Source organism: Drosophila miranda, chromosome XR, assembly GCF_003369915.1.
Source record: "Drosophila miranda strain MSH22 chromosome XR, D.miranda_PacBio2.1, whole genome shotgun sequence".
NCBI classification, from domain to species: domain Eukaryota; kingdom Metazoa; phylum Arthropoda; class Insecta; order Diptera; family Drosophilidae; genus Drosophila; species Drosophila miranda.
Genome location: NC_046674.1, coordinates 29,984,351 through 30,000,884, shown reverse-complemented (window position 1 = coordinate 30,000,884; position 16,534 = coordinate 29,984,351). Strand labels below are relative to the sequence as shown.

The 16,534-nt window shown below is 43.1% G+C and overlaps 1 protein-coding gene across 17 annotated transcripts in view; it reads right to left on the bottom strand.

Annotated features, from left to right (window-relative positions):
* Positions 1-11,339, bottom strand: part of LOC108152129 (basement membrane-specific heparan sulfate proteoglycan core protein) — a 98,435-nt gene extending 87,096 nt beyond the window's left edge. For all 17 annotated transcript variants that reach the window (XM_033386146.1, XM_033386153.1, XM_033386154.1 and 14 more), the window contains exons 1-2: positions 11,237-11,339; positions 10,138-10,501 (exon numbers count right to left, since the gene is read on the bottom strand). In XM_033386146.1, coding sequence (XP_033242037.1) covers positions 10,138-10,281 — 144 coding nt within the window. In that variant the 5' untranslated portion in view covers positions 10,282-10,501; positions 11,237-11,339. The remainder of the gene's footprint in view (positions 1-10,137; positions 10,502-11,236) is intronic.
* Positions 11,340-16,534: the final 5,195 nt, after the last annotated feature.

The window sequence follows — 16,534 nt, the reverse complement described above, 5'->3', positions numbered from 1 at the left end:
GAATGTAGCAGTAGAATCTACCAAGCAGATAAGTTATAGCCTTAGTTCTTGCCTGGCTACAGACGTTTTGGGAGTGATACGAGTCGTACTCGTATTGGAAAGATAGAGCAAAGTAAGTGCCTACTGTGGCCTACTCTCTCTTTCCCAGTGTGATTGAGTAGTTACCCCAGGCACTCTCTCTCTCTCTCTCTCTCTTCCACTGTGGTTTAGCAATGGATGAATTTTCGTATCGGTCACGAACTTCGAACAGAAGGAGTCACCATTTTCTCTCTCTTTACCAGTGTGGCTTAGCAGTGAAGGGAGTGTTTCCATTTCCAACATGAGCTTACTCTCTCTCTGTCATGCTACCACTAGAAATCTCCCTCTACCGCTAGCTCTCTCCCAATGTGGCTTAGCGGTTCAGGCGCCAAGCTTATGTAATATTTTGTGCTTAAAGATCTTAAAATGCATCAAGAAACGCTGAGCGCCGCTCTAGCGGAGAGGAGCCGAACTGACTGAGTATCGGGTGTAAGTGTAGATTAGCGGCCGTAGCAGCGACTCACAACGTTCCCGCTCGTTGCTTCTTCTTCCACTCTTTTTTTGGCGGCACGTTTCATTTTCTACACTCGCAGATACAGATACAGATACAGATACAGATACAACAGCTACAGATACAAATACAAATACAGGAAATAAATCAAGTTTGGCTTTTGGTCAAAAGTCGTCGGTTTTTGTCGTCGCTGTCGCTGTATGTGGGGGGTTGGGCTCTGCGTGGGCTCTCTAAATGTGAGACAGCGACAAATATTGTCTTTTGACAGCTAATGGGCTCATTTAGAGATCGCCACTGAAGGTGGGGTGCACACGGGTGCAGGGTCCAAGCGTCAAGCAGTCTGTTGTTTACCTTACCCAATCGAATCTCGGAATCTGAATACCGAAACAAAGCGAAACGAATCGCAAAACAGTGACATACCTACAAAGAGAGAGAAGCGCTTGTTAATTGAATTATTAATCCATTAATCAATACCAATATCTGGCAAATGCTTTTTTGGGATCATAGCTGTTGATCCGCCATTAATGATGATGATGATGATGATCGGAGAACTAGTTTCCGCTGAAAGCGTGAATCAAATTGATGTCGGGAACAAATTTTTGGCCACAAATAATGTTCGGAGTACATTAAAAGATGAGGATTGCACTCCAAAGGAAATGACATTCAGTTCGCTGTAGAAATGTCCCATGTGCGAAGGGCCACATAGCTCCTAAGCCACACTGGGAGAGAGTTTCCTCGAGTTCGAACAAGGAAATTATTTCGAAATCGCTGATTAAAACTACCTTTCATTTTCATCACTTATTTAGGTCCTTTGATCCAAAACCGAATGCTTTTCCTCTTTATGCTGCATCTCTAGATCTGTAAGTTTTGCAATTTTGAGACCATTCTCTCTCTCTCTCTCTAGAGCACTCCCATTTCATTGAGAGCTATTTCCCCTCCTCGGTTGCCACATGAAAGACGATAATGATCACTCACTAGAGTGGTCGTCTGCTGGGATCATCAGCTGATCGCACAACCCGATCCGATCCCCGAAGCTAATGAACTTCTTCACACACAGAGCTCTCCTCCTTTTTTGCTGATCTTCACATAAAAATGGAATACGGAATACGAATTCTGCATTGGACACTGTTTTCCAGACGAAACACAAACGAAAATCGTATGACAGGGCTCGGAGGAAGGGAAGGGGCACCTCATTGCATGCGACACCGCATATTTTTGGAGTTAGTCAAACGAATGGACTGAAGAACAACGGAATCGAATGGGGAATGGGATGGAATGGGGGTTCAAGCAACTATTGGATAGCGCCTCGAGCTTCAAGCTGTTTCCAACTGTTGCCACGAAGAGCGGGCAGGGCTCTCTCTCTCTCTCTCTCTCTCACTAATGGCTCTCCACTGATAAGGCAACAAGTTCTGACCAAAAAAAAAAACCATACAAAAGAAGAGACTTTCGACTAAGCAATGACTACCGCTCTTCCGACTACTCCCTGAGATGAGAGGAGTCTCTTAGAATCGACCGAAACTGGTGGTATAAATTCAGATCTTACCGAAACTTGGCATCTAGGCAGGTAATGTCTTTAAAGAATTGGTTTTTCAAGAACTGAAACTTTTTAATTAGCTAGAAAATATATGCATATTCAGTACATTTAGTAAGTTTCCCAACTGTAGCTCGGAAACTGTGGCTTTTTCTCTATCCAATCATCCAATTATATGGCTCCGAAAGTCGCCTTTTCTAGACGCCTATTACATATGTCTCTGCAAATACAGCATACCCTTGAACTCAATGGTTTTAAAGCGCGTTTTAAATAATAATAAGCAGTGTCAACTGGCGGCAGCTTCTTGGCTTCAGGAAAACCGGTTCAAAAGGGAGGTAGAGCTGGAAAAGACTCTGACACACGATTTTTTGGCATTCAAATGTCAAAAGAAATATGCATTAAATTAAGATTCATCACAGCCGTGAGTGGCAGCAACAGACTCGCTCCATAGTTGCAGACCCGTTTCGTAGACCCATTCTTAAGGCCCATTCCCGACCATATTTTTCTGCTATCAGTCGACCACCTTATCAACTTGGCAACACATTGGAGCATTGCACGGAGGGAACAGCACCGGCAACACCGGGAATGCGGGAAACTATGCCATCTACGATCGTATGTATTGTATGTACTATATATATGGTCCCTATATCTTATCGGCTCCTGACTCTGCTTCTATGTACAGTGTAGAGTATTCCTCCCCAAAGATATCTCATGCGTAAATGCGTTTTGGGAACACACACACACATTTTCATTAATTGTTTCTTCCCTTCACTTGTTTCTGTTTCTGTTGCTGTTCCGGTAATTAGTTTAATTTGTTTGCGGCAATGCAAATAAATCGAAAGAAAGCGCCAAAAGAGAGTTCGATGGAAGTGGAAAACGAACACCTCAAGATATCTTCCATTCATTCGATTATTGTGTGTCCAAGAACAGCTCGAAGCGTCTTCGAAAGAGCATGACTACATTAAGGGGGAGCATTGCGGATAATCTATAGATTTGATCGATAAACGATAGCCGATTTTATAGCATTGCAAAATCGATCGGTTATTCGTTCAGATATCTATCAAGTATGGAAGCAGAAATCGAACTTTGCACGTTGGGAAATCGAAATCGGAATCGTTTCTTCTGCTCATTTTTGGTTTGCTTTTAATGTTCGATCGATAATTCGCCAAGAAATCGATGGGTTGTATAATAGGAATGCGAAATCGAACTGTTCTTTCTTATTGATCGTTTCAATCATGACCGAGCGAAAGGACCACAGCATAATATAGCATTTATAATTCTTTAAGCAATCGATAAATTATCAATTTTAGCTTTTTAAACGATACCTTAAACGACACTTGGATTCGATGGATAATTTGAAGGAAATGTCTCTGATCATAGTTCGGTAATTCCAACCCACCCAGAAAGCCATGGAAACATTTCCCTCCTTCGATGACACTTTCGTTTTCGCTTTCGATTGATGATCTCTTATCCCTATATGATTGATCGTCTTAAAAATAGTCATTTTGAAAGGCTCTTTTCTGAATGGGAAGCCATTAGCAAAGATCAAATCGAAATGAAATCGAATTTTGCGATTGGTTATGGTATCCAGTTTTCCGTAAAGCAGCATAAATATATGCTAGACGCGTAGACCGCGTAGACCCGTAGACACGGCGGCAGATAGCCGCTGACTCGATGGCAAATTAATGAAATTTGCATAATTATGCACCGCATTTTGATTCGTGTTTGCTGCCTTCTGCTTTGTCCTGCTTTGTTTTTTGTGGTGGTGTTTCGTGGGGCTTTCATGCTTTGTTTGTTAATTAATTGGCCATCGCTTGGCCGTTTTTTGGGGAGTTTCGATTGTTGAATCGCTTATTTTTAAATGAACGCGGGCGTTTAAATTGAGATGAAAAACAATTGAGAATTTCCATGGAATTTTATGGTCCATCTGCTCCTTCATCAGAGATTGTCATGCTCCAGATGCTGTCTGCCCCATGCGGCCCCTGCGCCCCCTTGCCATGGATGATGCAACTCCCATTCCCCCATCGATGTTGGCGAGGAATTTTTTAATTTCCACCGAAATAATAATTTATGAAAAGACACAGAAGACAGACCCGAAGAGGCAGAGGCTGATGTCACCCGCATCATCAATGTGTCGCCAGAAGGGGCACACCCTCGGGATCCATTCCGCCATTCCCCATCATCGATCTATCGCTGATGATGATTAACGTTCCATGGATCAGGACGCTCCCTCCGAAAATCTACATTCGTTTGGGCTTAAGTGGCAATCAAAATAAAGTTGATTGGATCTCAATTTGTAATCAATTGAAATGGTTTCCCCATCGGATCAATCTATCGCTTAATAAGTGTATCTGTATCTGTATCTGTTTCTGTTTCTGTATATTTAGCTGTAGTCAAAATGAATTTCAAAAGAGCGCTTCAAAGAGCAGCGACAACCAGTTTTCATTTATTTATCGATAGATCGACCACTGTATTGTATGGTGGGCCATTCGTTACCCGATCCGTGCCGGGAGATATGGCAGACGGAAACTAAATTGAAAACCAAAAAATCCATGTCCGGGGAGTCTTTCCTTTTGAAAGTTTCCTGCCGTGAAATCGCCCAAGATTCGCCAGATTCTTCGATGAGGATTTTCGGGAGGGAATGATCCTTGGGAGCATCAATGAATGAAAGGATATAGAATAAAGTATCTTCTTAGTATCTATATAGATAGTATTTTCATCGAATATTAGCAAAAGCATCGCATTCTTCTATCGTTTTGATGAAATCGAAGTTTATTGGGTCTTTTGAAACTACTGTGGCCGTTTGCTTAGGGGAAAATGTTTCTTGCGGATTGAATCTCAGATTATAGACTTATTTCCGATTCCAGAGATGATCCCCATTGATTGACGACTCCTGATCTGAATGTGGAATGAGCTTGCGATGCCGCACCCTTCTCCGATCCATACATCGATCCGGCAGTGGAATATTAAGCGCACATAAGCTCTCCCGACAGAATCCGCCCGAAGATACTTGTATTTTTCACACATTTCGCTCGTAAAAAGAAACATTTGCCTAAATACAATATTTAAATGCACATTGATGTGTATGTTGTGAATGACACAATAGAATATATATGCGATGATCCCACTCACAAAAAGATGGACGGACGGATGGAGGCATTCTTGCATTTTGCAATAGCTCAGAAGGCAAATTGCGACAGTTTTCTCCCCTGCTCCGCGAAACTGGGTGCCACTGGGGGAGCATGGGGCAGAGATGTAGAGCGGCGTCTGGGTGCTGTTTGCTGCTGCCTTCGGGCTGATAGTTTTTTCTATTTTCAACATTTGCGCAATGCAATATTTAAACAATAATTATTGTTCATCGCATCGCCACGAGACTCAGCAAAAACACACAGACACACACGAATGTACGGTGTATTTACGCTCATAGATACAGATACGCCATCTATAGATATATAGATGCAGAGACATCTTTCTCGAATGCAAATTTAATATTGCAAGGAAGGCTACATATTGGAGCTGGTTTTCATACAGAAATATTGTCTTTTAGAAAATATATTTACATATTGTGTTTCCCAAAGCTAAGTACGGATCGAAGTGACAAAGTAGCCCAAATGAACTCTGAAGAGAGTGACGCAACAGCAGGGAAGATGTTTGCAACAAAGAGTGTACAATGTACATAGATTCTTGCAAGCTCGTTTAATGAAGCGATAGTCATAATCGATCTGTAATCGATTGGATAGCAAGACGAGATAATTAGCAGAAATTTAAAAGCTCCTTTATGTGATGGATACCAGATACAAAAACACAGCGGAAGGATCATGTTTTACATACACAAAACACACTGCCGTTATCGATTAGTTATCGATAAGTAGGCAACGGCCTATATTCGATCGATTTTTATAATTATTCCTATCGATAATTATAGCTATTAAATATTTTATCAGTCGATTTATTATCGGTCATAGTTATCGATAGTTATAATGGCAGTGAAATATTGCAAGTCGATAGGCCCTTTAGCTTAAAAAACAAATTGAGTTTGTTCCTCTGCTGTTTGCCACTTTCCTTTCATTTCTCTCAGTGTGAAGTTCATGTTTGCTTTCCCTTTCCTTTCTCCCAGTCCAAGGTGGTATCTCTCCAACGATTTCTCTCAGTGATAGAAGTCGAGTGCATGAACTGTGCATTTCGCACCTATAAGTCCAGTCCATCAAAAAGGATAGAAAAATGTAAGCCTAATGACCTGAAGCGAGAGAGAAAATGTCCCTCTAGGTCTAGTCGTGGCACTCTCTTTCCCTCTCTCTCTATCTCTCTTTTCTCCTCTATGTCGCTGTCTTTCTCTTCGCAACAACATGAAATTCCAATGCTCTTTCTTTTCTGTTGTTTTGTATCTTTCTATTTGCTGGCTCGCGTACTCTTGTGTCTATATCTATTTTTAAACGTTTACTTCATAGTCTGCCACACCCCTCTCCCCTGCCACTCAAACACTCTGTTGCAAGGGGGCATTACGAAATGCATGGGGGGGTGAGGGGAATGTGAATGTCTACGTCACTTATTGGACGAGGGCCAGCGACGCGACTCCTTCTAGAAGGATGACTAATGGGCCCCGAAACTTGGCTCGATCGCATGTGGCTGGAAGGCTGGCAGAAGGCGGAAGGCGGAAGGCGGAAGCTTCTTGCCAATCATTCAGTCAAACACTCATCAGGGGAGGAGACAGACAGAAACAGAGACAGAGGCAGCGAGAGAAACACTTTAGTGACACCTCTCTCTGGCACTTCGCTGTGGCACTTGAATTATCTATTCCATATAAACATGTTCCACAGATAGAGAGTCTCTGAACTTGAGATTGAAGTGGCAGAATAAAATTCAGAGGGAGTGCCAAGGCCAGGGGAAGTGGAAGAGGAAGAGGCAGCTTATGCCAGGGGCAGAGAGTGCGCAGGGAGAGGTCGGAGTCGCCCTCGCGGAATGTCATAATATTTAAACAAATGACTGTCATGACTTTTTTCCATTGAACAAAATTGCATTTGATGTGTGAAGCACCCGTTGGCAACAGACACAAAGATACAGATACATTATCTACATATACAGATACACAGCCAGGCAGCATGTGTCGATCGAGATGTTGATGGTCCGAACATCTTGTGTCCATATGGTGCACAAACAAACAATCCACAAACAAGGCGAGGCAAAGGAAAAGATACAAAAGCTTCAGATACTCTGCCGTAAAAGATGCAAAGCAGCATGTACGCAGCGTGTTTCGCGTTGAGGAAGAGACACATCTGTGTTTTTCTGTACGTACTATGGTCCCTCCGATCTTGGTTTTTCTCCAATTTTTAAAGCTTACAGATAAAGATACATCTGTGTTTCCACTTTCTCATCTCTTCGTCAAATTTCGTAATACTCTTTTCTGGCCTTTTTCTTTTGATTTTTTTTTTGGCGTTTTTGGTGGTGATTTTTTATTTGGGATCTGTTGATGATGCAAAAATTGTGACAGCTTGTTTGACAGAAATGTGGCATGCGGGAAAGAGAGAGAGCAGTCCGCAGTCTGCAAGAACAGATGGGGCCCACAAGAGATCTGATCTGTAGGGGCAGCAGTCTGTCATGACAGAAGTTCCTTACGATCTGCACGGGTAAAAGTTCTGCCTATGATCCTGTCTGGGTCGTTTGACCACCTGTTCGTATACGCACTGGCTGGACATGGACGTGGACCCACAGTTCGCATAGGCATTGGCGAAAGGCACCCCACGATGGAGCTGCAGCGGCACTTATCTGTGGCACACTGCTGCCTGCCTGCTGCTGGACACCCTTTCTGTTGTCAGTGACCCCATTTACAGTACACTCCGCATTTGCCTTTGCTTTTGCCTCTGTCTTTCCTTTTGCAGCAGAGTTTGTGATAAGACCATGAATGGTGCAGTGGCAGTGCATTCGCGGCATTCGTGGCATGCGATATTACATTTTTATAAAAAGGAATTATATGGAATTAAATGGAATCACAGAACTCTTTATAAGAATTTGGCCCCAATTTACAAGCAACTTCCGATGTGATAAAACTTTAAAAATAAAAGCACAAACAAATCGAAGAGTGGGAAAGGATGAGCACAGCCCTCGCGGCGTTGTGGATGGCATACCTGCAATGCACTTGCTGCACAAAATGTTGCCCTAAGCGAAAGGCTATATTCAAGACTTCCAATCTCCTAACCATTCCAATGCAAATGTTGCAAGAACTTCATTCTCAGGGGAACTTGGGACTTCATGGCAGGAAACTTCCAAGGAGAGACTTTCCAGGCTAAGATTTCGAAGATTTCTTCAGTTGTCGAACTGGTTTTCGCCTGCCCTATCACTCGGAATATTCTGGCTTATGATTCTCCAGAGAGGCTCTACAATCATCTGAGCCTTGAACCCTACAATTTCCTGGCTACGAAAACCTCCACAGCAAAAACACAAGACAGACAGAACGATAGACAGAAAGTGAATGGAAGAGCAACCAATCGAAAAATTGACCATATAATATATGTTGAAATGATTTCGAATGTTAATTTTGGAAATTATTTCATTTGGAAGACAACCAACGACAGCAGCGGAACAGCAAGGCTACATCTATAGGTCTATGGGGCGGGCAATATGTCATTAACATGCCCCGTGATAAGGCAGGCAGCCGGTGCCGGTGGCGGTGCTGGTGCCGGTGCTGGTGGCCTGTCATTGCACAGGGCTCATTAGCCGATAGACGTAGAGCCCCTCCGAAGACATAGAGCCTCTCCCAAGAACTGGGCCCCTCCTTAGACCCACAAGAGATAGATAGATAGAAATTAGAACAATCAAAGTTTTCATAATTGGCAAAAAAAAAAAACAAAACGAGGAATATTTTGGGGACAGTGATAACCCATCGTGATGACCCCCAACCAGAGAGCCACCAAAGCTAAGGCAAGATTTCAGATTTTGTTTTTTTTTTTTTCTGTCGCCACCAAATCCGGTCTTTTAGCAGTGTCCCCTCCATAATATACGGAAATCCATCCCCCCCCCCCCCTCCCCTCTGTTAAGAGCAAGATAAATGTTAATGTCAAATGTTAATTTCCACCGACAATTTTAATGCGTTTTAAATGAGGGTCGAAGAGGGGGAAAACTATTTTCAAATCCACTTTTGAGTGCTGGGAAGATGCATCCAAGAAACGCTGCTTATGCTAATCTTTTTTAAATGTGTGTCATCTGAAAAATAGTTCAAGTTCGTTCGATTCATTCGATTCGTTTTGGTGTATGGCACGTCATTCGACACTCAAACAGAGAGTGCCCAACTTGTGTCATCATCACCCGAGTGGAGGCACAGGCACACATTCAAAAGACTGGGGGACTTTAGATGTTTTAGGCTCTTGATAACCAAAAGACATTTTCATTCGTGGAGTTTGTGGCGGGATTTTCATTGAAAAAGAAAACTACGAACGAACGGACTTGAAGACTACGAATGAAGGGGATTTCTGATTTAAGGACTAAGATAAGAGGTTCTTAATATTTTCATGTGTCCCTTCCTATAAATCCCTTGAAATTTCATAGCAAGGAGTTTTTAAGGTATTCCGCGAGAGAAGTACATTTTTAGCAAAGAGAAAAAGGCTTTTAAATTCAAATAAACTTCCGAAAAAATGCTATCGCAGATATATGTATTTCTTTTTGGGTGAAAAACTGCCTGCATTTGAACACAAAGACTCCACTCCAAAAGGAGCATCCCATGGCTGCCTTTAATGATACATATACTCGAATGCTTCAGGGATACGGAAATTCATGGAATTTTACAAATTAAATTTTAAAACAAATCTCCAAATATCTAAGGACACGTCCTTATTTGTGTGGGCAGATGTACTTTGAAGAATTTTTGGGTCCAAATGAACTCCTTCACGATATTTTCCACAAGAAACCTGTCATTGGGATATTCGGAATCTGTTGATACACATCGGATATATCCTTTTTCTGCTGGGAACTTCTTTCGTTTAAAAGGGAATTTCTTTCTCGAAAGGGATCATTCCATGTATCATAATGGATTCGAAGGATGAAATATGGTTCTACACTCCGTATAATCCGCAGCACTCTTACTCACCTTGGCATTGGTCAGCGGCATGTGGCAGGCATTCATTACTAGCGCCACCGCTAGGAGGCGCAACAGCAGCGACATCCGTCCTGTCGCGATCCCGGACACGGACACGGACGCGGACGCGGACGCCTGGGATCCGGATGATCCCATCGCTTGTGTGGGGTTTCGTTTATTTTTTTGGGGCTTAGATTTTACTTTGGTTTTTTATTTTTCAAATTTTTTTCTTTTTGGTTTTTTGGCAGCTTTTATAGTTATAGGTACTTTGTGTGTGTGTGTGTGTTGTTTTAAGGCAGTTTTCGGTTCGATATTCGATATATTTGATGGGGTGAAACGGTAAACGGTAGGAACACAGTGGTTTACGGCTATGGCACTGCAAAAATGGAGAGAGACAGAAAGAGTGGAGCGTTAAGATCGTTAAGAGAGAGGGGGAAAATCGTGTAGGTCAGCAGAAGAGGAAATGGTAGAGGGGGGAGGGGAGAATATATTCCCGAATCAGCGAAAAAATGTATTGAAATGGAAGCCCCAAAAAAGAGCCAAAAGACAGAGACAGAGATGGGTAGAGTAAGAGCAAGAGGAAGACGAAGTTCCTCAGAAAAAAGCTCGGATCTCGGATCTCGGCAGCCGGACCTGAGCCCCCATTGGAGGCTTCCCTGTATTGGTTGGGGTTTTCGTGTAGATTTTTATTTTTATTCTTATTTTCTTATGTGCCACTTTTTTCATTTTTGTTTTACATTTCGCGCGCGTTGATTTTTACACCCGATCCGCGACAAGAGATCCCGAAATCCGGTTACCCGGTTCCACTATATGTTTTTTTTATTTTTTTGGAACGCGTTTCTTGGTTGAAAAATTAAAAAGTACAAAAAACTAGCAAGGAAATCTCAAGAGAACGGACTACAACAGAAAATATATATGATTGTTTCTTTCGTGATTTATCCTTTTGGAGAGGTTTTGGAGGAGCACTTTGGGGGGGGGGGGGGTCACTCGAAAAAAATATAGAACTTGGTGAGTATTCTGTCCGATAGTGTGTTGTTGCACCTCCGTGGCAGATAGGGTCCCAGAGTCTGTGTGTATTTGTGAGAGAGAGGGGGGAAGAGAGAAAACGCACCGAAAAGTGTGCGACCGCCTCGTACGATGGCGCGCAACCGAATGTGTAAGAACTTTGGGGCCTGTGCCTACGACACCGCTGCCAACGCCAGAGCCCACGACGCCGACGTCGCTCTGCTTGTGCTTCGCCTCTGCCGCCGAAGACGCCGCCAAGACACGACCGACACGAGACCAGGTCCGAAACCGAAGCATGGAATGAAGCAGCTGCAGAGCAAGGCAAGGCAGAGGACGGCTGGCAGCGAACTTTTGCGTGCTCTTGTTATTGTTTTTGTTCCTGAAAGCCTAGCGGCTGTAAGTGAGTACGGCGACAGCGACAGCGCAGCCAACTCATGCATTTACAAGCCTGTTGCGTCGAGTGCAACTCCCTCTCTCCCTCTCCCTTTGGTTTGGCTCACTCTAGCTCTGTGTCTGCGTGGGTGACAGTGCACGCAAAGTTTATCGCGCTTGCTCTTTATCAAGAGCAGGATACACAGTTCGGCTGGCTTCGTGTGCGGCCCCTCGCCACCCTCTCTCCGCCCCACACACACTCTGTAGGTCAACTGATAAAAAGAGCAAGAGAGAGAGTAGAAGCCGAGGCTCCGCGCGAGTCACCACTGCTCACTACTCATTTCTCACCTATTTATATGTATGTAGGTGATACCTTCCAGGGAGGGAATGCTGATTCTTAGCAGACGTTTGACAGAGGTCATTAATTATGTATAAGGCACACCATTTATTTTTACTACTCCTTAGTTCGCAGCTGGCAAAAGTTTGACTCTAGAAAAAATGGATGATGGCGGTGTTAGAAGCTGGATTTGCATTTCACACTGAAAAACGGAAAACCCGAAAAATAACCTTTCTCTCATCAAGAGGAAAAAAACCAGACAGTGGTGGCACTAGTATGTTCTAAGTCTAGACTTATTTAATAATAGCCTTATGACACTACACTTTTCTAATTGACTAACTGCAAAAACAGAGGCATCCTTATGGGAAAACCATGCGGTGAGGAAGTGTCAGCATGGCTTTCCAGTTGAGCTGGCAGCAGCGGAGACGATCAATTGTTACACGTTCAGATCCAATTTTGTTCCTGGCTAACCAGCCAGAAAACAAAATTTTGTCACAAATACTGCCTCAGTTCTTCGGCTAATAGCCGGAGGGCTTGTTTGGAGACGCCTACGAGCACTAATTTTGCGGAGAGCCTAAAATCTTTTTTTTGATTTTGCATCATTTTTAAATAATTAACCCTTAAAATTGTAAAAATTATCTATAACTCAAATTATATTTGCTATCAAAAATTAAGTCTAAGAATATTCCGATTTTGTATCATTTTGAACGATTTTTGAGCATTTCATTTTAATATTGACCGGTTACAAATATTTTTTTCTTAATCTGGAATATTCTAATTTTTCAAGCTGTCCAATATTCAGGAGACCATGCGGCTCACTAGACCATCATAGAAATCTCTAAGGTCTGTATTAATATTCTAAACAGAAGGAAAATGCAAAAGTGAGTGCATCTGAAATGTGTGCAGCTGTTGGGGCTTTTCACATATTCCGACTTTCTGACCGTTCCCAGAATATCTGGTGTGCTTTATCTACAGCATATTTGAAGCACAACAAGACGACTGATGAACGGAAGACGCCGGAATATGGTGGGGCAGGTTGCATGTAGAAAGATAGGTCATTGGGGATAGAAGAAAAGTTCTAGAAGTAGAGGAATTCGTTCCTGTTTTGGATATATACAATTTGGAACGATTTTAATGGCATGAAACTGTTTTCAAATAGGTCGCATATCCCAACAAAAATTCCCATAAGCTAATTCGTAGAGGGTCCACTTGTTAGACCCGGTACTCGAAGAGTACAGGGGTATATTATTAGATTCCCTCTCTCTCTCTCTCTCTCTCTTACACACACTATCATCGTGCAGTGTGCGCCTCTAGCGGAGGGGAGCCATACTGACTGAGTACCGGATATGAAATAGAGCCGCGGTTTTTGCCGCACAACATTCTTCTCTCGTTTTTCTGTTATTTTTCGTATAAAATGCGACTTTGTTGGATAGAAATTCATACGGATTAGGCTTTTTTCGAATTAAATTTCAAATAATCTTCGGGCGAAATCAAAAGATAAGGTTTTATCAGAGTAGATATACCTATTTCGGGAGTCTTTTCTTTGAGATTCCACACTGCCGCACGACGTATCTGATGAGTTTTCGTCACAAATCGTTTTGGGAAATGCCCGAAAGCTGATCGGAAATTAGGTGGTCGGCCTTGGCCGGTGTGAAATCAGTTGACAACACCACAGGCGACACCCCTCCCCACCCCACCACACCACAGAGCACATCCAGACACCCAGAGCATTGCGGACTTCTCATTGGCGCCGGTGACCCGTTGACATCCCAAAAACGACGCATGCGTCGAGCGGGCCAGCCGGACTTGGAGGCGAACACCCAATGTGGGTCTCGTATGGAAACGGCCGTCGACCAATGGACACGTTGTGATTTTGTGTGCCAGAGTCGCCCCCAACACCACTGAATCCAGAATCGAGATTCCAGAATCGAGACTCCAGAATCGAGATTGCAGAATAAGTCCAGAGTAGTTGCGCCTTTCGCGAATTGCCACAGCTTCCGTTGTTGATAAACTGTGCGGCTAAAAATACTCGAACAACCAACTATGTATTTGGTTGCCGAAAGATGCGACAGGGTGCGGCTATCTCTATCGACATTATACTAGCTCTATGTAGCTCTATGGCTCTTTGGCTCTATACTGTATATGGCTGAGTCCACCGGAATCATATAGTGTTCGTATTTGGGACATTAACCTTAAGAACACGCATGCACACACATCCGAGGCAAATACATATTTTTGGGATGTCAAGAGGTGGCCTCTACCTTATCGCAAGAATTCAAGAAAATTGGAACAAATACTGGAATAAATCGAGTGTCGACTCCCCATTCGGTAAAGGTTATCGGTTATCTATGGGCCAGGAGAAACGCTGACAACAGATTTCAAACAGCAGTGCAGCCTTCCAATTGGTGTTGGAATGTTAAAGCCGTCGCACAGAAATCCACCACAGCATCCGACGCCAAAAGCCATTTGCTTCATCTGGCCGAAAGCTGTCACAGTTTGAGAGCCAGCGCACACCACACCACAGCACAGGAAAGCTTTCAGCCAAGTCAACGAAAGCTCAGCGCACACGGAAGCACAGTTTTTTTCGTTTAGCTTTTTGGCGGTCAAGAAATGCATCATGGGGCTGTTGAGTGGCTGATGTGATATGATATTTGATACCATTGTCGTTATGCGAAAAGCTTAGTCCATGCATAACCAAATATGGAACCAGAGTGTCCCTCTGGGTTGCTTATGCAACAAGCTGCAGCCTTCTGAGAAAGAAGCTGTGATTGATTCAATGAAAAATTAGATCAATATCAGTCATGTAATTGTGCATCGACTCATTATTAATTCAGGACTGAAACTTCATTCCGTCCATTGTCTTACTAAAATTCGCCTCATGCGGCTGCGCACATCGGTCCTGCACCAAAAAAAAAAAGAGGGGCAACATTGTGAGTCGTTGCTACGGCGGCGACTCTACACTTATACCCGATACTCAGTCAGTATGGCCCGAAAAATGTGTGTGAGAGAGAGATGGAAAGTGAGTAAGCGGCGTGACCACGCTACGTAGCCACTGAAATCCGATCGGATTTAGATTCTGGACTCTAGAAGATATGGTCATTCTCTATGGCATTGTATTTTTTGTTTTCCCGAATCTTCAAAGCTGTGGATGCCCCAGAGGGTGTACCTGTGGAACAATTTTGAAACAAACTTGATTCAGTATGATTATCACAGGAGTCTGGACACAAAATTTCGTTGCTCTAGCTCTTATAGTCTCTGAGCACTAGGCGCTCATAGGGACGGACAGACGGACTAACAGACAGACATGGCTCAATCGACTCGGCTACTGATGCTGATCAAGATGTATACTTTATGGGATCGGAAACGATTCCTTCTGGGCGTTACACACATCCATTTTCCGCACAAATCGAATACACCCCTATACTCTCTTCGAGTATCGGGTATAATAACAGAATAAATTGCGCTTAAAGTTAATGTTTTAGTCGAAAACAATGAGATAATATTTTGCCGTTGTTTTAAAACTCCTACTAACCTACTAAGTCTATAGTTCCTGATTAATTTGTCCTGTTGCATGCCACATGTATTCATTCGTTTAATCCGTGTCAAGGCTGCAGTGCAGTCCAGTCCATAAATAGAACGAGCTTTAGCCGGGTATAAATGGGTATACATTTATGTGAGGGGTTTTGAATAATGCAAAAACACAATTAGTTTCCAATTACGAATAAAGAGGCGAGCGCAGCGCAATATGCTGCAGGAAAAGCATTTTGCTTTTACCGTGTGGCAAGTAGAGTATACCACTTCACTGGAAGGAAAGCCGTGGTGGAGGTGGAGGTGGCGGTGGAGGTTTAGGTGGCATGTTGATGTAAATATTAAGCATAGAAAAACCACAGAAACGCAAACGGAAACGGAAGCCCTAGCAAGTGAGCAATGAAAAGTGTGAATATATGGGGCAAGAAAAAGTGCCGCAAGCCACGAAGCAGAGAGATGAGACAGAATTCGATGGAAAATGGACACTGCCGATGGCTGAATGCAAGTTACACCTACCTCGGACATCTCTTGCGGGAGAACGAGCATCAAACTGGTAGCTTTTCTGGCTGTTATTTCGAAAGTAGGTGAAGCACAAGAGCGTGAGATTTAAAGAAACGATCAACGATGCAATAACCATGGAAATTCCTTAGAATATTATATGGCACATTCAATCAATCTGAAAGAGGAATTAAAAGCTTTCAACCACAAAGCCAATCCTATTTTTAGGGGAATTTCTTTGACCCTCAATAAAACACCGCATCTGTAAAATTAATAAGATTTTGTGGGTTACCTACAAATCTTTGTGGAAATTGTCCATTGCGACAACTTTGCTGTGCCCCGCCCCCTAATCAAGGCCTTTAATTTAATTAATACGAAATGTAATGAAATTTCAAATGCCTCAAAAGTACCTGCAAAATGTGACATATTAATGCGGAGAGTGGAGTGGAGAGGAGTAGACTAAATGCAGACACAAAGCCAAGGCAAGTTTCTGGCTTTAATTAAGCTAAAAGCTGACGAAAAGGTCTTCCCAAACAATTAGCAAACACTTTGGCAACGAAGAATAGAGTCTGTCCTTCTGTCCCTCTGTCTGTCAGTCCTTTCCCCCCAAATAAACAGGCGACAAAAGACGACAAAGGGCGACAAGAAATAACTTTGGACAACAATTGC